The 27341-nt window shown below is 39.1% G+C and overlaps 2 protein-coding genes across 2 annotated transcripts; both read left to right on the top strand.

Annotated features, from left to right (window-relative positions):
• Positions 1–67: 67 nt before the first annotated feature.
• On the top strand, positions 68–9009 carry erap2 (endoplasmic reticulum aminopeptidase 2). The gene is made up of 22 exons (XM_008418806.3): positions 68–187; positions 413–490; positions 1717–2081; positions 2190–2376; positions 2451–2620; positions 2699–2837; positions 2921–3055; positions 3140–3260; positions 3345–3499; positions 3609–3722; positions 3810–3941; positions 4238–4369; positions 5343–5411; positions 5509–5684; positions 5785–5864; positions 5952–6135; positions 6229–6385; positions 6462–6646; positions 7142–7303; positions 7844–7984; positions 8197–8278; positions 8623–9009. The coding sequence occupies exons 3-22, from the start codon at positions 1912–1914 to the stop codon at positions 8767–8769; spliced, it is 2838 nt and encodes a 945-aa protein (XP_008417028.2). The 5' UTR covers positions 68–187; positions 413–490; positions 1717–1911; the 3' UTR covers positions 8770–9009.
• A 420-nt stretch (positions 9010–9429) lies between these two features.
• Positions 9430–26386, top strand: lnpep (leucyl/cystinyl aminopeptidase). The gene is made up of 22 exons (XM_008418808.3): positions 9430–9843; positions 12147–12241; positions 13375–13577; positions 14984–15095; positions 15174–15431; positions 15520–15710; positions 15880–16018; positions 17206–17340; positions 17478–17598; positions 17693–17844; positions 17942–18055; positions 18142–18273; positions 19101–19235; positions 20054–20208; positions 20284–20372; positions 20455–20638; positions 21207–21363; positions 21579–21763; positions 21952–22113; positions 22753–22893; positions 23006–23087; positions 23764–26386. Exons 1-22 carry the CDS (start codon positions 9816–9818, stop codon positions 23896–23898), a joined length of 3105 nt encoding a protein of 1034 aa, XP_008417030.2. The 5' UTR covers positions 9430–9815; the 3' UTR covers positions 23899–26386.
• The last annotated feature ends 955 nt before the right edge of the window (positions 26387–27341 follow it).

Here is a 27341-nt window from a genome sequence, read left to right as displayed (position 1 = left end):
CACACCCACACCCACAAACCCCAACACCCAGAAACACAGACGGAGGAAGGGAGAAAGACAATATAACACAAGTTAAACATGTCAAGCTGTGTTAGGATTCATTAAGCTACAGCAAAGTGAAGGGAAGGCATTAGGAATAATACTGAAACACCTGGACAACCGCCTGCGTTTGGCTGTTACATCTGAGGTGAGATAATATCAGCAACACCTGCGCACACAGACACACAGACACGCAGGTTTGCAAAGCAATACATATGAACACATAATTAATTTAGCTTCTTTCCACATTTTTTAATTTATAAAAAAACATTGTTGCCTGTATCCTTACATCTGAAACTCCTCTATCTCTTCTCTCTGACCCCCCACCACACACACACACACACACTCATGTAAGCAGTTCTTTTATTTTCAGTGGGCGGCATCTTAGAAGAGAAAGTGAAACTGAACAGCAGGAACATCAAGGAAGCATGATGAAGCTAAACTGATCGAGGTAATACTTTTTTTTTTGTAATTCTACAAATCTCCTACAGCAGGAGCAGAGATGAGTTCTAGCTCAATCCTAAAAAAAATGTGTTCAGGCTGTGGAAATCTCAGAGGCTGTAACTGATAGCTTTAAATAGTAAGTTTGGTACAGTGCAGCTTTAAGACTGTTCCTGCGCTGCGGCAGCTGCTGTCACCTTCGTCCCTCTTAGCTAGGTCCTCTTTTTTCTTTCTGACCACATGGTTCGTTTTTGCTCACATGTTTGAATCTCTTAAAGGAAGAGACTAGCTGTGGTCTGTTTTTCAGCCGAGCTCTATGTGCCATAATTAACTGAGCATGTGCTCAGTACGGCCCAGTTATTCTTAGCAGTTTTTTTTTTCCACCTGCTACAAGAGAATAATTTAGTCTACTTATTTTGGGCACTCAGAAATTTGTTTCATAGCTACACAAGTGTCCAAAGTAAACAAAATATCCAGTAGTCATGTGTTTATGGCACCACAGTTAAGTTATGTTTTTTTTGTAATGTCACTTTAATACAAATTAGGTCAAGCCACATCCAGTCTCACACAAACAAAAGCATAATTTTGTATTTTAAAATTGCCTAATTTATTCAAATATAATCCAGTCCTATAGTCCAAGTTATGACACGGTCCAGGGCAGATCATAAAGTAATCTGAATTAAATATGTAGATACACTGGAGAGGAACATCAGCTTTTAGCAAGAAGCATTCTCCAGCAGAATAAAGATCAGCACAGAGTCTTGCTACATGTCTGAGTGGTCAAGGGTCAAGGAAACAGGAACAAGATGTAAAAACAGAATGAGTGAATTTCTTTTGAAAGAAAGACTGTGTACAGTTAACGGCTGCAGTAGCTATGTAAATGTCTCTGACAAGGAAAGAGAGAAAGATAAACATGTAAACACTGAGCCAGGGGTTTTTATGCGGGAAGGAAAAGCACAAAATCAATTCTGTTCTTTCTTTGGTGGAGCAGGAGCTCTGCCGCAGTGTTTCCTACCCCAGAACAGTTTGATACATTTTCCATAAACTTGCTTATAAATGTAGCTATTTATATCTTTACAGTCTTAATTTCGGTTCACTGAACCTCCTCTAAAATAGTCTGAAGTCCTGGGAGAGGAGAGAAGAGGTTTGTCACGACAGTAAAATTAATATATGCACAGATACATTTTATTTCAAGAGACATATTTTACTTTTTCTTCTATTGTTTGTGTCTTTCAGGTTCATGAGAAGAATCCCGGAGGAGCAGCCGTTTTATTTTCATTTCATAAAACACTGATGTCGGATGGTCCTTACCATCCGACTGGTTGACTCCAGTGTTCGGGTTATGATTAAATTACTTCAGAGCTGAGAGTCGACCTGTCAAACGGGTTGGCGTCATTTTAATCAATTTTGTTCTCAAACATTCCCTTAACAATGATTCCAGTCGGGTTTTTAGTGCTGCTGGCTTTCAGTATTCATCTGGTTGGGTCTCAGCCCTCTCAGAGCTCACAGCAGGGACCGAGTACCCCCAGTCCCACGGCAGAACCGTCTCCTCTGGGCGATGGCAATCTGTCCTTCCCCTGGAGCCGTCTTCGCCTGCCAAGGTAGGCTCTACGTTTTCTATCGCCACACTGCAGAAGCAGATGGAAAAAAAAAAAAACATCCGTACTTTGACTAACTCACTAATTAGCCGTCGTGTTTCTGTGCCTCAGGTATATCGTTCCTCTTCACTACCACCTGCTTCTGCACCCCAACCTCACAACTCTGAGCTTCACTGGCACCGTGCAGATCCAGATCGATGTCCAGAACAATACAAACTGGGTTGTTTTACACAGCAAGGGTCTTCAAATCTCAAAGGCCACAATTTTAGACCAGAACCTTAATCATCTGTCTGATCAGGTAGTTGGAAATATAAGGCAGGATCAATTTTATTTACTAACTCCTGTTGGCTTAACAATCTTCTCCTGTTTTAGGTTCTTCCAGTTCTTCACAACCCTTCCCACGAGCAAATAGGCATTTTTTCTCCAAGGGTTCTCAGCAGCGGCCAGAAGTATTTCTTGTACATGGAGTTTGAAGCAGAGCTAGCAGAGGGATTTTACGGTTTCTATAAAAGCACCTACAGAACCAGTGAAGGCGAGACCAGGTGAGAACAAGTTTTCTGTTTCTCAGCGTTGTTGGAAAACGTAGCCAGCACACACCGTCTGCAATGATCTATTTTCAGATTCCTAGCTTCCACTCACTTTGAACCCACAAGCGCTCGAATGGCATTTCCTTGTTTCGACGAGCCGAGCTTCAAAGCCAATTTCTCTGTGAGGATCAGGAGGAGCCGGGACTACATTTCTCTCTCCAACATGCCAGTAGTGAGTGCTGAATCTTTGAAAAATGTCACAGATGTTTCAAACATTGATGGAAAAAAAGACCTCCAAGTTCTCCTGGGTTTCAGATCAAGACAGTACAACTGAATGGTGACCTTCTTGAAGATCAGTTCGCCCCGAGCGTAACGATGAGCACGTACCTTGTAGCTTTCATCGTTTGTGACTTCAAGTCTGTCAGTGCAACGACTTCGTCTGGAGTGAAGGTCTTCATGATCCTCTACCCTTCTGTCACTTTTCTTTTGGCTTGAACTGTCTGGTTCAACAGCTTGGTTTTGATTTCACTGCAGGTTTCCATCTATGCTGCGCCTGAGAAGTGGATGCAAACCCACTACGCTTTAGAGGTTGCTGTTAAAATGCTGGACTTCTATGAGGAGTACTTCAACATTCGTTATCCTTTGCCCAAACAAGGTACTCAATAATAATTCCCTTTCTTATTTCTTATGTCTAATCTATTACTTTTGTTCTTTTTTGACATATTTTTTCCTCTTCCAGATCTGATTGCCATTCCAGATTTCCAGGTTGGTGCGATGGAGAACTGGGGCCTGACCACCTACAGAGAGACCAGCCTTCTCTATGACCCCCTCACATCCTCCATTTCTGATAAACTTTGGGTTACCATGGTCATTGGTCATGAACTTGCCCATCAGGTCAGAACATAAAAGTGCAGATCAATGATACATAAGAATCATTGTCTAATGTTTCTTAGCTAGATTTGGAAAAGGAATTTGAAATTAAATTTAGTGGTTCGCCCTGCAGTGGTTTGGGAACTTGGTGACCATGGACTGGTGGAACGACCTCTGGTTGAATGAAGGATTTGCCAGATACATGGAGTATATTTCAGTGGAGGCCACCTACCCAATTCTCAAAGTGGTAATTTTTTTTAATTCTTGACTAATAAACCACAATTGTTCCTTAAAAATAAGATTGACATTAATGTTATCTAACTTGTTCTGGCAGGACGAGTATCTACTGCACACTTGTTTTGTAGCAATTGGTCTTGATTCTTTAAACTCTTCTCGGCCGATCTCGAGCCCAGCAGAGAGCCCTACTCAGATCGAAGAAATGTTTGACAGTGTTTCCTATGACAAGGTACGAACACTCTGTTCAGATCACAATTCATAAGAGCCCAGAGTTGAGGATGTGGCAAACACAAAAATAACAAAGTAATAATTTTTATCACATATAGTTGCCTTAATTTGCAACTATTAAGGCAATTATTCTGAGTTAAAATGTTCAAATTATTTGAACATAACAGTGAAATGATTAACACAATTGTATTTAATGTTACAAAAACACTTTTTGCACACTGAAAAAAATTGAACAACACACAATTTCAGGCTTGGCATTTCATGAAATCTCATATTTAATGTCTAAACTCTTTTCAGGGAGCATGTGTCCTGCACATGCTGCGGCACTTCCTGACTGAGGAGGTGTTTCAGAGCGGGATAGTACGATACCTCCGCAAGTTCAGCTATGGAAATGCCCACAATCAGGACCTGTGGGACAGTCTATCTAACGTAGGGCGCCATGTTTTTTTTTTCTTTTATTCTTTGATCTTAAGGAACAGCTTAATAAACAAGCAGCTTTATGAAGCAAAGCTGTGTATTTGTGTCATTTATAGTTACAAAAGGGCAAGTTTAGATCAGCAATTCTGCTTTTGCAGTTTTCTTCTTCATGTTGAAAAAAACAACATACATAATTTCCATAGTTAGGATGAAATCCAAGGTACCCCTACCACTCAATTTTTTGTTTACTAAAGTAAAGCACTTGATTAAACTACAAAAAAAGATCCTTATGAAGTTTGTGTGTCTCAACTGCACTGATGTCCCATTGTTTGTACTTGGCATCAAAGTATAGCTTGATTTGGAAAAATTGTGGAAAACATTGACGCAAAGCAAAAACCATCTTGGATTTGCAAGCATTTAAAAAGACTAGACATTTTTTCTTTGGACTAGAATCTTCCAGTTGTGAGCTAAATAGGAGCTCAAAAGTTAGCATCAGTGGTGATATTGAAATGCATCAGAGCCGGTGGCAACATGCACATCTCTGAAGACATTAATAGTATGTGTGCCTTCAATATATGTCTCATATTTACTAACTTTTCCCGACAATGTGGTAACTCTGGGTGTGAATTTGCACATAACATTTTCATCAACCAACAGAGGAAAATGTTTTAGCCTATATGATTTACAATACATTTTTCTGTGTTATAAATTAAAAAAATCTTCCAGTGAAAGTGGCACTTTTTTAAAATCAATGTTAATAAATTATAGACTTAAAACAAGCTCCTATATCTTGTTGAAGAGTTACTTGTAAGCTAGTTTTGTCTTATTGAAAGTGTACTAATATATTTCCACTAGAAAGTAGACAAATACTTCAAGATGTTGTGTTATTGCAGTGTTTGCAAGACACTAACCATGTTATTCAAATGATCTCCATCCAAAGTGAGATATGTCATAAAAAACAGAAACCTTCTCCATATTTTTTTAGACATGTTCAGAAGATGACTTCACCTCAGCCAAACACTGTTACAGCAGTGACCAGGCCGCCAAGAATGCAGTGAGTAAAACTTCTAAACCTTCATTCACCATCTTGATGTTACAACTTTTACAAAATGTTGTGTTTGCTGGAACTGACTGTTTATGCCCTCCTAAAGTACCTGTTTGCAGGGGAACACCTCAACCTGACAGCCATGATGAATACTTGGACTTTACAGAAAGGGATTCCTCTGGTGACTGTAACCAGGAAGGGGCCTCGTCTGCTTCTTCGACAGGATCGATTTCTGAGGACAGTTCTTCCCTCTGATCCTCAGTGGCAAGCTGTGCAACAGGGGTAACTTCACAACTATTAGCTGCCCAACATGCCGTTCTCAGTTTGGGTTTATTTTGTAAAATGAACACAATTTGAGGTTTACATGCATCTTTTTTAATAGCTTTCTGTGGCATATTCCTCTGACATACAAGACTGATATTTCCAGCACCATCCACAGACATATGATGACTTCTCCCACAGGTAGGAGATAAAAAAAGCATCCAATGTGAAATTCTGATGTTTTTAACTTTGCTTTGTAATAACTCAATACTTGCTGTTTTTATATAGACAGTGTACACATTGGAGAAGAAGCCAGCTGGGTGAAAATAAACTCAGATATGACCGGCTATTACGTGGTTCATTATGCTGATGATGGTTGGGATGTGATGGTTAAACTACTGCGGGAAAATCACACAGCTCTGAGCTACAAGGACAGAACTCACTTGATACACAATGCATTTCAGCTGGTCACGTAAGGAAGCATGTTTGCACATTTTAAATAATAGGAATACTTCCTGTATGCCTGCAAAGAAACTGAAAATGTTTGTTTTCTATCTTTGGAAAGAGCGGGGCATCTCCCACTTAATAAAGCTTTGGACCTGATTGGTTATCTGCAACTTGAGAAACACACAGTGCCTCTCCTCGAAGGACTGGCTTATCTGGAAGTTTTCTACCACATCATCGAGAAGAGAGATGAGCCCACTTTAACTAAAAACCTGGAAGTAAGAGAGCAACACATAAAAGTATTTCCTAAACGTTACATTATCTGAATGTGACTGTTTTTCTGTCTCTGAGTAGAAGTACATCCTGCAGTTTTTCCGTGCCGTCATCGACCAGCAGACGTGGAGTGACAGCGGCACTGTGTCTGAGCGACGCCTGAGGTCGGAGGTCCTGTCTCTGGCTTGTCACCTGGGATACCCACCGTGTCTGGAGCGTGCAAACCAACATTTCAAAGACTGGCTCCATTCCAATGGAACATTAAAGTCTGTTTGAGTAGAACTATAACAAATGCTATTCTATACACACACCACTCACTTCATTAAAAAATTTCTCAGAGATTTTGGTCCATATTGATATGACACCTTATCACATTCACTCTGGATTTGTGGGTTGCATATCCATGATGTGAATCTCCTTTTCCGCCACTGAAGGTGCTCTGTAGCAGTGAGATCTGGTGACTGCTGCGGCTCTGGGAGCACAGTTAAATCTAACACTCATTGGAAAGGCTTCCAATCTTTTATTGCCCAATTTTGCATATAATTGCAGCCTCAGCTTCCTCTTCTTATCTGACTGGATTTGCATCTATAAGCTCCTCTACATCCACTGCTTCTGGGTTGATACATTTGCATTCAAATATGGTACTCGGCATATATTAGTATTAACAAGTGGCTATTTGAGTTTTTTCTGCTTGACAACCATGTTAAATGCAAAGTCACTTCAGTCTCTAACTTAACTGTCTGTGCTTTTGTTCACTAAAGCTTACCTACAGATGTGGCAGAGACGGTGTTCTCAGTGGGGGCTCAGGATGACCATGGCTGGACATCGCTCCTAAACACGTACAAGATTTCCCTCTCTGAAGCCCAGAAAAATAAGATCCTCTTTGCTTTGGCAACGACCAAAGACACAGACAAGCTGCAAAGGTACTGGAAGGCTTTTTCTTTCTTTTATTACAGACTGATTGTGCTGCCATCATGTGGCAAAATAGTTATGACAATCACTGTGCAGCTGCTTTTGTTTATATCAATGGTCCCGAACCCTGGTCATCAGGGTCCACTGTCCTGCATGCTTTAGATGCGTTCCTGCTACAGCACACCTGCCTCAAATGACTGAATGACCTCTTTAGTGGTGTGACTTGTCTGCAGCAACAAGGAAACACCTAAAACCAGACTTGGAGGATTGGTGTTGTACAGCTTTTAGATGTGTTTCTCCTTAAAATCACCTCAGCCAAATAATCAGATCACCAGGACTCCAGAGAACCTAACTGCATGCCAAGAAGAAAATTCAATCATTTGATTCAGGATGCAGGACCTTAAGGCCTGGATTTGAAAACCCCTGACCTAAAACATGCAAGACGGTGAGCCCTGAGGACCCGGGTTGGGGAGCTCTGCTTTAGAATACACAAACATTGAGTAAAGCTCTGTGTCATAAATGCTGGTCTTGTATATATTTATTTTTTGCAGACTGCTGGCAATGGGTCTGGAAGGAGAGGTGATCCGATCACAGGACCTGTCTCATGTTGTTTGGATGGTGGCCCGTAATCCGAAGGGACATTATCTCGCCTGGAACTTTGTGAAACAGAACTGGGACACATTGGTTGAAAAGTCAGTATGACTCATTTTCAAAACATGTGATGCCTTCAAGGTGCCCATCTTGTTTTTTTCTAGGAGCTGCTTTTTGCCTGTCAAGCATCTCAGATGAATGATCTCTAAACCTATCTGCAGTACAGTCAGTTATTTGCTGGAGCAGACTTGGGGTTTATTACTCTGAAGTTTTTGGATTTCTGAAACATTCCTCCTTTCTTTCTTATATACAGGTTTCAGTTAGGCTCCTCCTGCATCAGGACCATGATTGTTGGGACCACAGGGCAGTTTTCATCTCCAGAGGAGCTCACTGAAGTACATTAATCTTTAGTAATTTTTCAATACCTTTGTGTATTATAGAATGTAATAACTTTATTTTTTTTATTATTATTATTATTATTATTATTATTATTATTATTATTATTATTATTATTATTATTATTATTATTATGCAGATTTTCATATTAAATTGACTTCAGATACAAAGCAATTCCAGTTAGAAATTGGTCATTCTGTGGGACAGCATTTACTTGGACTAGTCCTTGCTGGAACTTGTTGAGCCTGTCTTGAGTATAATTCTTGAACATAAACTAAGCTGAAAACTTGGTGTGAAGCTAATTATTTAGGTAATTTATCTCTATATGTGTTTTGTTCCTTAGGTGCAGTTGTTTTTTGAATCCATCAAAGAACAGTCTTCTCAGCTGAGAGCAACGCAACTTGCCTTGGAAAATGTGCAGAAGAATATTCGCTGGGTTCAGAGGAACTTAGAAACACTGAGAAACTGGCTGAATGAGCAGATGAAATGACAGCTATGTGGGGAGAAAAAAAGCATCAAATATTTTTGAACATTTTTGTAAGTGAAACCTATATTTTATTTAATGAAACAGTTTTGTAAATGGGAAATTGTAAATGTCTGGAATGTTTTTGTTAGAGTAAAAGAGTTATATGGGAGATGATAGGCTGTGGGTATCATGAACATTTTGTTGTCATTGTGTTTCAAAGAGAAAGCTAAGTTAATTATTAGAAAATAAATGGATTCACTACAACTTGTTGCATCTTTTTTGTGTTGCTTTAACTGGGGTTTATATTTGAAAAGCAAAGGCACTCGAATCAAAGATGTACTATAGACTATACTATATATATTATAAAAATAGTAATATTGAAAAAAAATGTAATAATATAGGATTATCAATGTTCTGCTCAAAGATGAAACATGATCACATTTATGATCAATTAAGCATAAACAAGTATAAAAGCTATATTCTGGATTGAGCTTTAATTTTGACAAATACCTAGTAAACAAACCTGCCTGCCATTAGAGATAGGTTGTTGCATAGTTTTGGTGTAAATGGTCGACGGTAATTAACCCACTGTTTCTACGCAAACCCTGCAGATGCTAAACAAATACAGTAACTACTCAGGTACATTTGTACGTACAGCTTTCTAGCTCCGCCCCCTGACTGTATCATCCAATTAGATGTTAGCCCTGCAACTTGACGGAACGTTGTCAACAACTGGTCGGGATAGGAGGAAATCTGTCATTTAATCCAACTAGCTAGCCTAAGACTTTGAACTGAGATTTGTTTTTGCGTTTTTAAGTAGCTAAGTACAACGACAACTCTATTCTGCTTACCCGTTTTCCTTAAAAAGCCAACCATGAGGGGTAAAGTTGGGAGCGGCTAACATTAGCCGTCTGAATGCTGTTCAGTCTGTGACAGTGGGGGGAGGCTGCTGATATTGACTGTGAGCCTGTGGTGGGTTGTGGCTAGCCAGAAAACATCGCCTCGTCCTTGAACGTCCAGAGTTTTCCCAGTTCTTTCTGGACAACAGGGAGTCTTTCAGATAAATCACCATGGATTTGTTTGACAGTAACAATGCAGGTAAGAACGGAAGACGGTGAGTAGCAGTGTCTTTAGCTACCAGCAGCAGGCCAGCTAATGACTGTCGTGTCGGTGCGTTTCGGTGACACGATGACAGCTATATTGACTGACTTTGCTGGATGCTAAACAGACATATTTAAATATGATGAGCTGAACAACGTTGTGATTAGGATTTATAAGTTGGCTCATGAAGCAAAAACAGGAAATTGTTTTCCTGTTCAAAGTGAAAGCACTGCTGCGGTGTTTACTCATGTGTCTACTTGGGTTGAAGCATATTAGTTTATAACTGGAAATGTTTTATAAAGAGTTATAAAAGAGTTTCAAACCACTTATATTGTCCCTGGGCGTTATTAAAGCAAACAGTGCATCAGCTGTAAAGCAAACTGTGAAAAAAAAATCACATCACAAGTTCAGTTCAACTTAACTATTTTGTTTATCTCTGACAGATCTTGGTTGTGAGTTTCTCTTTTTTTCCGATACAAGAGCAAACTTGTATTTCACAATCAGATTTTTGATCAGACATTGAAAGAATGTCAAAACAAACCTCTAACTATATGCCTTTGCTCTGCGGCGATGTGGTGTTTATGTTGTGTGTTCATGAGCTGAACATAGGAACAAACTGTAGCTACTGATCCATACGTAACTGTGGATTATTACAAAAGTAATCATACCTTTCAAGGTTTTCCACATTTTGTCACTTTAAAACAATAATTTTTAACATATATTGGATGTGATTTTATTATGTAAATAGACACAAAGTCGTGTGTTAGTTTAGGGAAAGGAAACACCTCTATCTATAGCTGCATCCATCGTCTCATCAACTCTTAACCAACTTCCTGGTCTCAGCTGAATGCCCTACAGAATGATGATGATGCTGCTGCCACCAGGATGTCTTACAGTTCTGCATTGCGAAATTATACAGTCATGCGTGTTGTTGGTGTATTGCAAACCTCTCTCCCCTCCAAATAAAATGCATCATAGTTTGTGGTCAAATGTTAAAGCAGCATGAATACATTTGCGTGGTTTGACAGTAAGGGTAATGGTGCTAAATGTTTTGAGTAACACAAAAGCCACAGTCAGCAATATTGGCGCATTGGTTTACTAGGCCAATATCTTGACTATATTGGCCTAGTTTGGCAATAAGCCTATTCACTCCCTCTCACACTCAAACATGTCTTTGTGGTTACATTTATTGAATTTTACCGTGATAATGTAGCAATACCCCAAAGGTGTTAAAAATGATCAGATCCATAGCATAATGTGACTGACTGGCTATTATTTTTGTCATAAACTCTTCTGGACATTACACAGCACTGAGCTACTTAGCTCCTTGCCTATTAATAGACATTCATGCCACAGCAGCGTGGTCCAGACAGAGAGACTGTGTTGAAGTCATATCAGAAACACTATAACTAAGCAAACACGGACTCGGATAATACCGCTTTCACTTCCCTTGGCTGCTGACATATTTTTGTGGAGTTAAACCTCAGTTTTGTCTGTTGTCATCAGCTTAAAGTGAACAGCGTGTCTTTAGAAGGTGTTTACAGTTTCTGCTTTCCACTCGCATCCATCAGATTTATAATACAATGCCCTGCTCATCACCTATAAAAGCATGGCTAGATTGTCAGGACACAGTGCGCAGTATCTTAGTTATGGAGTTATTGAATTAGGAAGCTGAACATGCTTCTGATTGTTTCACAAATTACTTTGGGAGTAAAGAGTCTGTCTGGGCGAAAATGGCACGCATTTAGTAAAACAAAGCTTTATTCTTTTCCTGTTGCTGAAGATGCATTTTGGTTTGAGGAAGTGAAGGTTTTTTCCGTTCAGGCTTTGCACGTGACGAAACGAAGCCGGTGAATCTGTAGCTTGTGCTTCAGCAATTGCTGCGTAACCGCTGTACGCCTCTGTAGTTGCTCAATTTTGTGGCAGCTAAATAAACCACCTCAGTGAGATTTGTTCAGTGATAGCCATCTTAATTATTTGCGAACTGAAATGTCTGTGCAGGCTGACAAACCTGTTTTATCTAAGTCAAGGTGCCACAAAGCAACGGGGGCAGGGGAAAGGTAGAAAGTGTACCAACAGGAAACTGTAGAAACGGTGAAGCAAGTGTTCATATTAATACTGCATATATGTCACCATGTTATGAGAAAATCCGCCCCTCAAAGTCTGCAAACATAAACAGATCAAACTCACTTTGTGCCGATGTAATTCGACATTTGTATTCTGCTCGGGTACACCTCTCTCGCACACGGCTCAATTTCCCGTTCGGGAATCATTTGTTTTCTTTTCTTTGTGCTTCGCAGACCGAGCTAACCTGCCGAGGAACATGATCGAGAACAGCATGTTCGAAGAAGAGCCTGACGTGGTGGATCTGGCCAAAGACTCCAACACGTTTCCAGTATGCCAGTTCATATTTTCATCATTGGAAAAAGTTAAAATTGCACATTTCGTGGCATGATCTAATTGTTACCCATCAGATGTGCTGGTGAATATGATGAATGTAACAGTTTGCCAAACAGCATAATGCCCCCCTCCTGTTGTTTTTATTTATGCATTTACACTGGAACTCAATCCTGTGTTGCCTTGCAGAAGCTTTCATGCTTCTAGTTTGTCACTTAAAACCAAAACCCTCAACATATTTTATTGGGATTTTACATGAGAGACTAACACAAAGATGGGTGTTCTTGCAAAGCAGGATGAAAATGATACCAATGTTGCATGTATTTCTTTTCAACCCCCCCTGGGCCAGTACTTCACAGAACTCTCTTTCACATTAAGAGATGTAAATCTTTTAGTCTCTACAGAGTGAAGTTTTTCCCCATTCTTGTTTGCAAAACATTTTAAGCTCAAAGAGTTTTGATGGGAGATGTCTGTGAAGATCAGTTTTTAGGCCTCTCCACTGATTCCTAATTGGATGTATTTCTCTATTTTGACTAGGCCATTTTAACACATGAATATGCTTTGATCTAAACTACAGTTAATGTTCTTCTCTCTGCTCTTTTGTTCCCCCAAGTCTTTAGCAGTATGCAACAGGTTTTATTCCAGGATCAGTTATCTAATAAAACCGGTTTCTTTGTTCCTACTGAGGAAAGGCAGTCTCTCAGCATGATGCTGCCACCACCAGAACTGTTGTATTTACACAGAGATTAAATTGCACACAGGTGGAACCTTTTTTTTCTACACTGCTGACATTTGAAGGCAACTGGTCGCACTGGATTTAATGTCAGTCAAAGTAAAGAGAACAGCAAACCTTTAGGATTTTTATTTGTTAACCTTTCTTAAAATCCATTCCTACTTTTCCTTCCACTTCATATTTAGCGCTCATTAGGCTGGTCTGTCACAGAATCCCAATAAAATAGCATGCAGTTTGTTGCTGTAATGTGGAAAAAAAAATGAATGAATACATTAGCAAGGCAGCGTCTCTAATTTAGCACCTGTTTTAATGTGTCTGTGCCTCTTGTCTTCCCACTGATAGTTTACACAGGAAGGCATTTTTTTCTCTGAATAATCACACAGTGATTTGTCCTGTAGACATTTCCCACTCTTGACCCGGATGAGGCGGCATACGAGCCTCGCAGCTCACGGTTGCTGGTGCGTGGCCTGGGAGAAAACGACATGGATGACGATGAAGAGGACTGCGAGTCTTCTGCACGTCTCCTAGGAATGTCCTTTATGAACCGCAGCTCGTCTCACAGATCCAGCTCGTCCCCTTACGTCAGGCAGTCTCCACCGAGGTAACGCTCAGCTCTTTGCTGTTGATATCTTAAATAGTTTCTTTAGATTTATTATCTTCTCTCAGGAGTTGGTCATGGTTGGATCCTGGGATATGTCATTGTCAAGTGAATGTTCACTTAATTTTCAAATATCTGTATTTAAAGTGGTGATTAGAGAAGCACAAAATTTAATTTTGTGTCCAGTTTTTATTTGCTGGTTTTGTTTTTTGAAAGCTTCGATTTGCCAGTGATTTTTACGGATTATGTCTTTAAATACACGCATAATATAGAGGTGAAGATTCCCACTTCTGTTCTGGACTTACTGTTTGACATTACTTTATCTTCTACTAACTGCTTTTTTATGAAAAAGTTTGTAATTTATACAGTTTGTTTTGAACACAGAGATTTTGTTTGACTTGTTGGCAGTAACTAATAAATAGAGATATTGATCGTGAGTTTTCTGGCCGACACTGATTTCCTGCTTCCTTTGAAGTTTGACCTGCCTATGTCATTTGTTTGTTTAGCAAACACAAAGAGGTGATGCGTTTATTTACCAAAAAGAGTGGAACTTCTTCGTTTTTATGCACTTATTGTCTTGGGAAGAAAATTTAGATTTTCTAAAATGTAATCTGCCAATCATCAATCAGAGCCGATCGAAGGATAAGTGACAGACTCCGAGCTCTGGATGATTTGTTGGTTGGTCTCTAGTAATGAAGCTTACTGAATATAAATGCAGTTGAAGTTGGATCACTAAGGTGTTAAAGGAACATTCTCCCAAATATAAATGTGTTATATTTTCTGTTGTAAAGGTAATAAGTAAGGAAATGCACGGTTTTGATTTACAACAGGATCAAAACAACAAAGTGCTTAGCAGTTAAAATATAAATAAATAAATCATGGAAAAATGTAAGGCATGTGATAAAAACAATAAAATAAAACAAAACTCTTGTTCAATGAAAGTTTGTCTATAAAAGGTGTTGTTAGCTGCTTTTTGAAAGAATGTAATGGAGGAGGTGGCCTCTAGCGTTAGAGGATCTGTCACACCAGGTTTTAAATAGTCTGATGTTCCACCAGCATCCTCTGACTTCCTGATCTAATGGTTTGAGTTGGTAGCTGATGGAGCTACCCCATCTTTAAGGGTGAGGACTAAAACATTGACGTCAAGTGGATATAAACTAAATGGTGAGCCAATGTAAAATGGCTAAAACAGGATTTATATGCTGTCTGAAAAAATTATTAGGTTATTTATTTGTTGTCTTTCGTGTGGGTCTTAAATTTTTATAGCTATTTTAAATCGTTTAAGGCATCTATGTAACTAAAACACTGTTCTACTTTGAAAAATTGCAATCATTTGACATGCACATATGCATTTTAGTTGATTAAAACGGTAATATCGATGTATTTTTTGTTTGTTTGTTTGTTTTCAGGTCATGTTCACGGCCCTCAGCTCGTACCATGGTTGTGTGTGTGTTTGTCCTGGTGATCGTAGCCTCGTTGACCATGGTGCTGTACTTCCTACCTGGCTGCACCTTCACCAAGGTAGGGAGAATAACTCTTAAGAGGTATATATACCTGTTTGACTCACAGGCTCACTTTCTTACCTTTATCCTTCTACAGGCTGGTTGTCCTCAGCCAAATAAGACCGCACCCCTAGAGCCAGTCTACCCTAATTCCACAACCGGAGAACTGTTCCCGTGGGCCGAATTCCGACTGCCTCGCAGCATAAAGCCTCTCAGCTATGACCTCACCTTCACCCCCGACCTCGACAGCATGACCTTTACTGGCAAAGCTGCCATTGAAATGTCTGTGCTTCACAACACAAACCGGATTGTGCTCCATGCTGCTAATCTCAACATTATCAAAGCTACGTTTAAGGTTGGGTTGAAAGGGGATTGGTTAAGTAATTAACTTTGGACTTTTCTCTTTCTGTCTTGTTGCTAATTGGACACGTCTTCTCTTCCAGCTGGACAATGGGCCGGCCCGTGACGTGAAAGTACTGGAGTACAAACCCCGACAGCAGATTGCTGTGAAGTTCCTGGAGGAACTGAAAACAAACCAACAGTGTGTTTTGGCATTTGAATACAATGCTAACCTCTCACACAGCTACGATGGTTTCTACAATAGCTCATACACTGATAAACTCGGAAACAAAAGGTACATTTTATGAATAATATTTGTGTTAAATCTGTGTGTGGAGGACATTTTGTTGATGTCTCTTGCTGGGACACTAATGAAGGCTATGAAGTCAAACAATAAAAGCATGTTTGACTTCTCTTATTGATTTGAAAACATGTGCCTAATAACCTTCATCTTTTATTCATAGAGTTCTTGCAGCAACACAGTTTGAGCCGCTTTCAGCCAGGAAGGCCTTCCCTTGTTTTGATGAGCCGTCTTTCAAAGCCACCTTCCTGATAAAAATCAACAGAAAACCAAGCTACATGAGTCTTTCCAACATGCCTAAGGTATTGTTCAATTAGTGATTTACCTGTAAGATAAAAAAAAGGGTCAAAATAGAGGGCTCTGCTTCCATTAAGAGGAAGTGAAAAATGAGATCAGTAACTCGGATGTAAGTCTGAATTGAATAAGAATAAGAAGAATTTAATCTAAATGCAAAAATCCTCTTAAATGTAAAAATTTTAAAAATTTGCTAAATAGTTTCGGTGCATTCTGTGTGTGATTTCGGTTCAATTTGAAATTATTTATATTTATGTATAAAACATTTTTAATTAGAAGTTTAAATATTTGTGTGCTTTCTGTCAAGGGATGAATATTAAGAGTTTTAATAATAAAGCCAACGCTGGACGTCATTTCTAATAACCCCACATAAAAAAGTTTCCATCTTGCAGCACATAAAAAAAACAAAAATGTAATCCTTTTTTTTTTTTTTAAATACATGAGAACTTGTTGAAATTCTTCTATTACCACCACCTACAGGTACGATTGTTTACGCCTCAAATTATCCTGCGGGAGTTTGATGTGTTCAGACGTTAGTTGGTTTGATAAATCCTGTAGTTTATGATCCCTCCGTGTCCAGTTGTTCAGTGTATGATCCCTGATCTGTGAGTCATCAAACACAAATCTGCAGAACCAATCTGCTTGTTCACAAGCCAACTATTTCTAAATCCGTGAAGACGGCAAATGTGTAGTTTGTCTCCATTTTTCCACTTTGCTTGAAACGATGACAATTTATATATTTTTTCAGATTTATAAATTATTACAACAGACATGGCTCAGTTTTGTGTTGCATGTTTTGTTAAACTGCTTAAAAATCCTTTGTAAGATCTACAATTAAAATCAGTGTTTACAGATTTTTTTTTTTATACATGAGAACTTGTTGAAATTGTGGATAAACAACCGTGTTTTCCTCACTGTGTCGCTCAAAATGAACTTTTCTTGTTTCGGAACATTTACGATTACCAACATTACTTATAAAGTTTTAGCACATGAAAGTAAAAGGCCAAGCCACACATTGAGCTGATGGGTTGCACCAACTAAAATCTGTTTGTAGTGTGCACTGCTGTCTTAGACTGATTTGCAGCTCATCTTGTGGGCACAGTTTTTATTTCCTTACTTTCTGATTTTCAAAACCACCATTTTTTCCCTGCATGTTGGCCTTGTAGTTACCTAACTCTAACACTCTGCGTTTCAGGCCAGAACCACGCCTCTTTCCAGTGGCCTTGAGCAGGATGAGTTTGAGAAGACCAAAGTCAACATGAGCACTTACCTGGTGGCCTTCGTTGTTGCTAACTTCACCTCTGTCAGCAGCAATGCTTCAGGAACACAAGTAGGTTTACGAACGGCCGTGTTTTGCTGTGCGTTCAAACCATAATCATCAATAATTAATTTGAAAAAAACATAGCGCTGGTGGTGTGTTTTACTTTGCGTCTATTCGTGATGCATATCCACGTCTGTCGGTTGTAGGTCTCTGTATATTCTGTACCAGATAAGAACGAACAGACCGGCTTCGCTTTGGACATGGCTTCCAAACTGCTGCAATTTTACAACAAATTCTTTGAGATTGAATACCCACTAAAGAAACTAGGTGAGCAGAACCACTCGCCTGTACAACATTTATCTTTTCTACACCTCTTTTTGTTATCATTGGTCACACTTTTGCTTCGTTTCTGTTTTGTCAGACTTGGTGGCCATTCCTGACTTCCTGGCAGGAGCCATGGAGAACTGGGGGCTCATCACTTTCAGGGAGACCACCTTACTGCTGGACAAGAACTCCTCCTCTCTCGAAAAACAAGTAGTAGCCTCCGTAATAGCCCATGAGCTCGCTCATCAGGTAGTCATTTTTAGTGATTTTTTATTTTCTGACACCTCTTTGAAAGCAGCATAGAGTGTGATTGTGTTTGGTTTGCTGGTCCATCTCTGTGTTTCAGTGGTTTGGAAACTTGGTAACCATGAGCTGGTGGAACGACCTGTGGCTCAACGAAGGCTTCGCCACCTACATGGAGTACATGTCGCTGCAGGAAATACTGCCCAGTTTGGACACTGTAGGTTTGAAACATTTGACCTGCGAGTACATAATAATTCTGGCGGATGAATTTGAGAACTTTTTCAACGAGTCTTTGTTTTGCAGGGTAATTTATTCCTGACTGTGCGGCTCAGAGCCCTGGACAAAGATGCGCTAAACTCCTCCCACCCTGTGTCGACAGAGGTTAACACGCCAGAGCAAATCGAGGAAATGTTTGACTCGGTCTCCTATGAAAAGGTGCAGCTTTGAGTGTTATATAAAATACAAAAAGATTTTTGACCAAGATTTCTTTGTCTTGCTTCCAAGAAGAGTTCACTTTTTTTTTCTGTCACAGATGTTGCTAAATGTTTTTTGCTCTTTCTTTATCTGATTTTGCACTTATTCTAAGTTCAAAACCTGATAATCAGCCAGTGAATCAACAGAATAATATGCGTTTATTGTGTTAGATCCCTAGGAATATACATGTTAATGTTACTATGGATTAATAACTTCTCATTACTTTGATAGGTCACTTCTTTTACTACATTTAAAACAAAAGAAGTATCTCTCAAGTATTTACTGGATTATTTTCCAGTTTCTTGAAGAGATGTCCTTCACTTACTATTCATCTGCTGTTGATGCTGGTTTTTGCCTTATGCTGCTTCTTTGTCCTCCATTTGCCTGCTTTCCTATTTTTAAGCCAACTCATCACAATTTGCAATTATGTTTAATTACTTTTAAAAAAATAAAGTGAACACAAAATGGTTGAAAAGCAGGCAAGTTCAAAGAAAAACTATAAAAGATGTTTAAAAAGCACATAAAACTATTGAACAAGATAACTTTTAAAGGTTACCAGAAAGCCTGGCTTCGTAAAGGCCAATAAACTACCCTAATGTATAAAGATACATTAGGGTAGTTTGTAACTTGCCTAGTTTACTAGAGACTCCGCGTTCTTTTGCCAAATATTCATATCCAATTTCTTACTTCAGAGAAATTTCTCTGCTGGACCTCACAGTCAGCTGCAGCTGTGGCTAATGATCAGTCTTGGTTTTAATTTGTTGGTGTTTTGTGCCTCTGCTCTCCAGGGTGCTTCAATTCTCCTGATGCTGAATGCGTCGTTGCCAAAGGAGCAGCAGTTCAAAAAGGGCATTATTTACTATCTGAACTCATTTAGGGGATTAAATACAGAAACGATGGACCTTTGGAACAGCCTTACGCAGGTATGTGGATGCCTTTACATGGGGTCGATATGTGTATTTAAATGATGTCTTAGTTAGGTAGTCGACTGACTCTTACCCTCGGCATGCATGTCCAACACGGATGCATCTGAATTTATTTCATTTTCAATGGATGCATTAACACTGAAAGCTCCTATCTCTGTTTGCAAACACAAGTAGTAGATTTTCCGCTGGATTTAGAACTGGCACTTCTGTCAATTTGCCCGCAAATGAACAAATGAGTTGTTTTTAGTGCTTACAACGAAAATAAGAATGAACAGGTTGGCCCTTAAAGAAAAACCCCAGAGATGAGGTTTCATCGCTTCATCTCTGGTCAGAGATCTTTGTCAATCTTTGTCATCACCTCTCTTCCTTGCAGACCGAAAGCAGTACTTTGTTTCCTGTAATAAGAACCCTTTTTTGTTAGTTTTACTATTTCGAATAACTAGATTAGTTTCCCAGGATCTTTATACTTTACATATATATTTGTCATATGAAATATTTGGTATTGACTTTTGCATAATGTCTTTGAAGCTTTGAACTCTGTGCTATAATTTACTGATTAGTTATGTGCAAGTGTAACGTTTCCTTCCTGTTTCCTTGCTGCCTGTTCATTGCATATTGATCCTTATCACCCAGTTTGGTTTTAAACTAAAGCTGCATTGGAGGGTCTTGAACTCTGCTAACAGATGTTTGATTTTTCTTCTATTTATATCCTTTTAATATTTAATTTTTTTTTATCTTCATCAAAATCTCTATCATTCACCTGTAACACTTCAAATGACTCCTTCTGTCATTTTCCTTATTCCCGGCATGTTGAGGTTTCCACCCCGCATATTAATATTTCTGAGATGATGAGTTCATGGACATCACAGAAAGGCTTCCCGCTGGTCACTGTGAGTCGCAAAGACGACACGGTGACCTTATCCCAGGAGCCTTTTCTGCTCACATCTGACAACACCACAAAAGCACCCAGGTGGGTTTTGTCAACACACTCGTCAGTATGAGAAATGCAACACGAAACCCAACGGTGCTGCAATCTCCATTTCAGACAGTGGAATATCCCCATCACGTACGTGAACGACAGCTGTAGCTTGGCCCCGGAGTGCAGACAGATGTTCAGTCTGAGTAACAAGTCAGGTACGGTGTAGCGTTTAACCCTGCCGTAACACTCTCATTGTTTTGGACACTGCGTGCAATGACAAACATTTGTGTGTTTCAGGAAGTTTAAAGGTGCCAGGAAGTGTAAAGTGGATAAAGTTGAACTACAAGAACACCGGCTTCTACATTGTCGACTATGGACAAGACGGTTGGAATGCTATTCATGATGCTTTGTCTGAAAACATCAGCGTTCTCACAGCTGAAGACCGAGCCTCGGTCATACATAACATCTTTGCTCTCTCCAGGTAAACATCTGAATATCGTTTTCTTACTTTGTGAATGCACCAACTGGACCCTTCAGCTCATCTAAATTATAGTTACTGATCAATCAAGTTCAGATAAACCTGGATCGTTAAAGGCAGGCATTCTTACTTTTGGTAGGGAGGATGGATGTCAAGTCTTAAATCAGCGTCTCCATATAACTCTTAACATTTCTTGGTAAATGCCTGCACTGAATTTGGGCTTGATAAAACACAGCAGACCAATACCAGCAGATGACTTGTCTTCCCAGATAAACACTAATTGTAGATGATGTGGCGATTCTGCATTTTCCTCCAGAATCTGTAACCTTGATTTACAAATTAAAAACTAATTTCATCTGATAAGAATAAGAGGACTTTGAGCGCCTGAGCAACACCTCTGGTAAAACGTGTCTGCTGCTTTCTCTGGTTCAGAGTTGTGTTGAATTAATTGAATAAATTAACATTTCAGTGATGTTCTACATAGCTGAGATACATGCATATTCTGTGATTAAATGCGCCAATATTTCACTTCAGTGTTCAACCTTTTCTCCCTGCTTTGTCTGGTTGTTAGACTGGGGCGTGTCTCTTTTGAGCAAGCCTGCCACATGTTGAGCTTCATGCCTAGCGAAACAGAGACGGCTCCTGTGACAGAAGCTCTGCTGCAGCTGAACAGCATCTACAGGCTTCTTGATAAAAGACAGGAGTCTGACTTGGCATCTCGCATGAAGGTACTTTACAAATGAGTGCTTTGGAAAGCCAGTTGGTGTTTAAATTTCATATAAATAACAAAATAGATTTTTTTTTTTTTATTGTCTGTTGGCCTTAAATTTAAAGGATGAGCACTTTAAGATGTAACCTGTCTTATTACTTTCGTAAAATAAATCCAAATGGTCCTGTGGAACTAGGGAAGAGTTATTTACAATTTTTTCTCTCTCTGCGACAGACTTACATTCTGAATCAATTTGGTTCTCTGATGGAAAGTCAAACCTGGAAGGAGGAGCAGAGTCTATCGAAACAGGAGCTGCGCTCAGCCCTCGTCTCAACGGCCTGCGCTCTGAATAGTGAAAGCTGTGTTGAAAAAGCCAAATCCCTGTTCAAAAACTACACTGACTCCAATTTCACCAGCAAGTAAGTAAATAACTCAAGAAGTGAATGATTTTATATTAAAAAAAAATTATCACCTCAACATCCTTTTACAAACAGTAACAGTCTTTAATTATGCAAGAGTTCAGTAAATGTGTGTTAGCAGGAAGAGTAAAGCAAGAGCCCTGAAAATAAAGATTCTCACGTTTGTGTTTTTATTTTTACTCCTGTAGGATCCCAGGTGATTTGCAGCAAGCTGTGTTTGCAGTGGCAGCTCAGTCAGAAGACAGCTGGACAGCGTTGTTGACTTTGTACGGAGCTACCACCAACGATGCACAGAAGCGAAAGATGCTAAAAGGCCTGGCATCCTCTCAAGACCCACGTCATATTGCATGGTAGGGATGTGTGTGTGTGATTTATATATATATATATAAGCTGAAATCCGCTGCAGTTCTTTAAAGCCTTCCACATTTTGTTTTATAAACTTAGACTTATTTGGATTTAATGTCATAAACCAAAGTAAAAAGTAGTGCATCATTGTTGAAGTGTAAAAGAAATGATAAATGGTTTTCAAAAATCTTTACTTGAAAGTCATTTTCCTTTTCTTTGATACTGCTAAATAAAATCTAGTGCAGTCAGTCGTCTTCAGAAGTCAATAAATTAGTAAATGGAGTCACTCTGGAGGAGCTGCAGAAGATAAATCTAGTCTTTCACTACGCAAATCTGACCTTCATAGATGAGTGGCGAGAACAACATTGAAATAAAGTCGAGTTTGGAGTTTGCCACAAGCCATGGACACAGCAAACATGAGGAAGTAGAAGGTTTTCTGGTCAAAACTGGACAGTTTGTTCCAAGTGCTACAGCAGAGACGAGCGAACCGGGTCAGCGTTGTCAAGGCGATAAAAGGAAACTCGGGTCAATCCTTGTTTATTTTTATTCATCTCCCAATATCCTTCTTTACACTACAAACATCTTGTTGCATTGTGGTCGCATTGTTTGCTGCATCTAAAGTCTCTTTATTTTGATCTGTGCAGGATTCTGAAGGCCGGTCTGAATGGGGATATCATCCAGACACAGGAGCTGCCTCTGATCATCAACACCGTGTGTCACGGGTTTGCTGGCTATTTGTTTGCTTGGGATTTTATCCAAGTAAACTGGGACCGCCTCATAGAGAAGTAAGTCTCGTCAGATCCCTTTCTTAAAATACACTACAGGATTAATTTACCTGCTAATTAAAGGATCTGGACTTCTGAGTGTCATTATCGCTTCCTGTTCTTCTGGCTGCAGGTTTCCTCTTGGCTCCTTTGCCATTCAGACAATCGTCAAATCCACTACCTCCCAGTTCTCCACACAGGCACATCTTGATCAGGTATGTATATATTGGAGATGTGCAATATGGTTTCATGGCATTGACAAACACAGAGTAGCGCACAATTGTGAACCGGCTCTGTTCTGATGCCCTGAGATAAAACCCAGTGTAGAATATTGGCTTCACAAGTCACTTAATTAGTCATTTTTATCTGGTGGGGTCAGAGTTAATTGGAAACCTGTAGATCCTGCAAAAGACTTGACTGGGTTGGAAGTTTAATGACCCAAAACACACAACCAGAGCTACAATGAAACGGCTTCGATCAAAGCAGATCCATGTGTAAGAATGGCCCAGTCAAAGCCCAGACTGATGTGCATTTGGACTTTTATGGCAGTTGTTGTCTCCTCCTTATCTGACTGTGCTTGAGCTATTTTGCAAAGATGAATAGGCAAAAATGAGTAAAGATGTTTGTAGAATTATTTTCAAATTCGGTAAAAAGAAACGCAAAAATACTTCCGGCAGCGTCTGACTTACAAAGCATTGACTCACTGTGGCTAAATGCAGATGCACACCGCACTCTTCAGGGGTTTTAATTGTTACAACCATGTATGACATATAGTTATGCCCTACTTGTTGTGTTGGTCTGACAAAAACAAGTTCAAAGGATATCAGTACGTTAAAGTTTGTAAAAATGTGAATGATTAAGAGTCCTTGCATCACTTTGTGTCTCTTGCAGGTTCAGGCGTTCTTCTCCAGCCTGAAGCAGCGTGGCTCTCAGATGAGGAGCGTGCAGGAGGCTCTGGAAACCATCAGGCTGAACAAACGGTGGATAGAAAACAACTTACAAGCCATGAGAAAATTTCTTTACTAGGGTTAAGTCAACCTGAATCAGCTCCGACAGCGAGCAGGCGGGGGTGCATCTTCAAGACAGCAGCAGTGTTTGCACTATTTTTGGACTCTGTCCCTTAACTCCCAGTATCCAGACCAGAGCTAATAATCAAAAGCTCCTTCTGGACGGAAGGTTTCTGAGATGAGTCCTGTCAGTTTCACTTGATAGCTCAGGGTGGTTTTGATTGTTCGTCTGATTGTTGTCAGACTCAACACACACTCCTTGTGTTTTATGCTGTCGACCAAACCTCCTCCGCAGTTCTCATCTAAACCTCGCGCTTTATTAGACAATTGTGCTTCAAAGATCGAAACGGACCTCCTTCCGCCCCTGCTGCATCTCAAACACCCAGCCATTTAGGCTACAAAATGTTTCAAAATATCCAATTCATGTACGAAGACGAGGCGGCGCGACGTTCCCCAGCAGTGAGGAAGTGAGAGATGGCGGTTTTGTGAAATGGATCCCCGTCGCTCCTGTAAACTAAAGAGTTTTGCCATGTTGATCCTAGTCAGGTTAGATGATTGATTGATGGTTTAAAACGCCAAACGGTTTTGGCATCAGTTGAATGTAGTGAGAAACCTTCCCACTGTGTGCAGTAGAGGCTGTGCTGAAACCCAGTGCAGGTTTAAATCACCCAATGTGTCTTACAGCAGGTGAGAGCAGGCAGCCAACACTGGAGCCAAACGGTCTCTTTATTTAGTTTCAGCTCTGATCCACATGTTTTACTCTACTTTTATTGCCTCTACTCTCTTTATTGTTCTTTTTTTTTTTTGTCCATACCTGTGTGAGGTTGTAACAATAATGTAAATACTGTCAGCAATGTGCTTTTGGAAGTACTATTTTAGACATAATTGACTTTTAATATTTTACAACTTGATATCTATTGTGTTTGTGTATAGTGTAAAGTTTTAATTTGAGTCCAGGTCAAAGCTTTTATTTCTTTTTTTGTTATTTTCGTATTTCCTTACTTAGACAACCAAAAGGAGGTCGTTTGCTGATGAATGTTGCGTTACAAGGGCTACTGTGCATATTAGAGATACCAGGCATCTGTGTTAGTTATCCGTCTGTACTTATTGATAATTTGTTGTTTATTAGTCAAAAAAAAAACACAGAGGTTGCGTGTCACTCCTCGGAAGTAGTTATTTATTAACGGCCTTCACATGTGACTCTTTGATTTCTGAAATGTTATTTAGACAGATGCACGTCCAGAGAGGTACTTTTCTTCAGATTCACTTTCCTGTTACGTTAATCGTGGTTTCGTTTTGTTTCACACGTTAAAAACGGTGTCGTTACACAATACCAAGCGTCGTTTACGCCCACAAAGGCAACTCAAGAGATCTGTGAAAATGTTCCTCCTAAAGGTACCTTAAGGCGAGGTGACGCGATGAAGCCTCTGTTCTCGATGGGTTCGATGGTGCAAAAGGATCTTGAAAAGTATGAAATTGCTTTTTAGCATTTTCCAAATCTGGATAACTCAAAAAAAGGAAAAACATGTTTGATTTTACTCTTTTTCTTTCTTACACTTTCAAAAACAAATTGACATTTATCTATATTAAATTCCCATGCTTTTTGTCTTTGACTTGCCAAATTGCATTTTTAACATTTTGTTCATGAGTATCTTGGTTTTGCATAGTGAGGAATTATTATTGAACTCCCTGTTTGGTCTCCAGACAGCATTAAGTTCAGATTAAACTGAACCTATGGTTCCTAAACTGGGTTTAAAATATTCAACAAAGCACTACAGCCGATATTTTTAGAAACATTTTACAACAAAATAAAGACACCAAAAATTTTTTTCAACTGTGCTTTAAGTAATCTGTTTTTGGTCTAACATATTATATTGTTGGAACAGTCCAAACATTTTCAAAACAGAGCTGGTCAAAATTAGTCCAGATGCTACAAACGCATTATGTTTATGTTACTGCAAAAATCAGTGTTGAACCTGCAGATAACGACGTGACGACTATTCAACGGGTTCTAATGGATTTGTAGTGATTTATTTTGAAATGTAGAAAAATCAAGTCTTTAAAAGTGTGAAGATAACAGGTTTATAAGTTTCCAAAGTAGAAGAAATTAAGACAAAAGCAAATGACCGAATCAGTAAAGCGTCTCATCACAGTTCAAATATCTTTCTGTTACGTAAGAGCGCCACGCTCACAGTGAAACTGTAAAACATTTTGTTTTTGCACTGAGATGATGTCCTTCATTTCTTTTCAGGATTTTATTGCTTGAAATCTGCACAAATTGTTCAACTAAGCTACTTAGGGAAAAACATTTAAAATTGAAAGGGAACTCCATTTTCATCAGTTTCCCACATTGTTCATCTGTCCTTTTTTTTTTTGCATTTTGTTTTTCTTTCTGTCAAAAACTGCCCAAAGTTTAAGTTCCTGTGCTTTACAAGCCTCTTTCATGAAGCAAACTGTGTCATTTATTATCATTACTGACACTCCAAATAAAGCTAATCTGCACCCAACTCTTCTTTAGTGACTTTCATTGTACAACGCCAATTGTTTATTGTAAAACATAAAAGAAAACTATGTATATTTACATGTAAATATAACATGCACATTTTCTTTCAGCATTAGAACATTTTTAGCTTCATGATTGAGATTCCTTCTTGACTCTACACAATTTTTATATCAAATCTTTTAATTGAGCGATTTGTAATTATAATGTTTACAATGAGTTTAATTTGCCCATCTTTTCATTACTTTTCCTTCAGGTTTCATTAATGCATTGGACATATTATTACTGATGGATGTTCAGCACGTTGTTACTGATTTTAAGTCGGTTTTATTAATTTTCTGTGTTTGATGTTATCACACCGATCTGCATTTACCATCCTTCGGAAAAAATCTTTAAACATGCTGGTTCCGGATGGGGTTAAATCATTTTGCTTTTCAAATCTACTGACATCACTTCTGCTTATTTCACATACAATTGTAGCCAATCCCCTCCACTTCAGGTTTGACGGGATTTTTCTAAATTAAATAATTTAAATCAGAAATGTAAATGATGTGGAAAATTTCTATGTGAAAGCAGCAGAACTACAGAATAACAGAGTAACTGGATACAGAGACTTAAATCAGAACCACAGAAGCGCTGTCAACACAAAAAAACATATTCTGTATCTTACCAGGAGATGGCAGCGATGCTCCTCTAAAAGATGTCCTTAAGTTAGAAGCATTAAGTTGACCAGCAGAAAAATCTTAAATGGTGACTTTTGTTTATCTCTTACAACAGTAGATAAAATAGATGTAAAGAACTGACCTTGAATATTCACTAGAACATTGAAAAAGTCCTCAGGTGACATTAGATTAAACTTAATTATTTAAATTCTTTTATTTTTTGTTTGTTTCAAGGATGAGCGTTACTGGTCTGCATTAGCCGACCAGTAACACACAGACCAAAGTATTAGCTCTATTGGC

This window comes from Poecilia reticulata, chromosome 9 (assembly GCF_904066995.2).
Source record: "Poecilia reticulata chromosome 9, P_reticulata-male-v2, whole genome shotgun sequence".
Classification (NCBI taxonomy): domain Eukaryota; kingdom Metazoa; phylum Chordata; class Actinopteri; order Cyprinodontiformes; family Poeciliidae; genus Poecilia; species Poecilia reticulata.
This window is presented reverse-complemented; position numbering and strand designations above follow the sequence as displayed.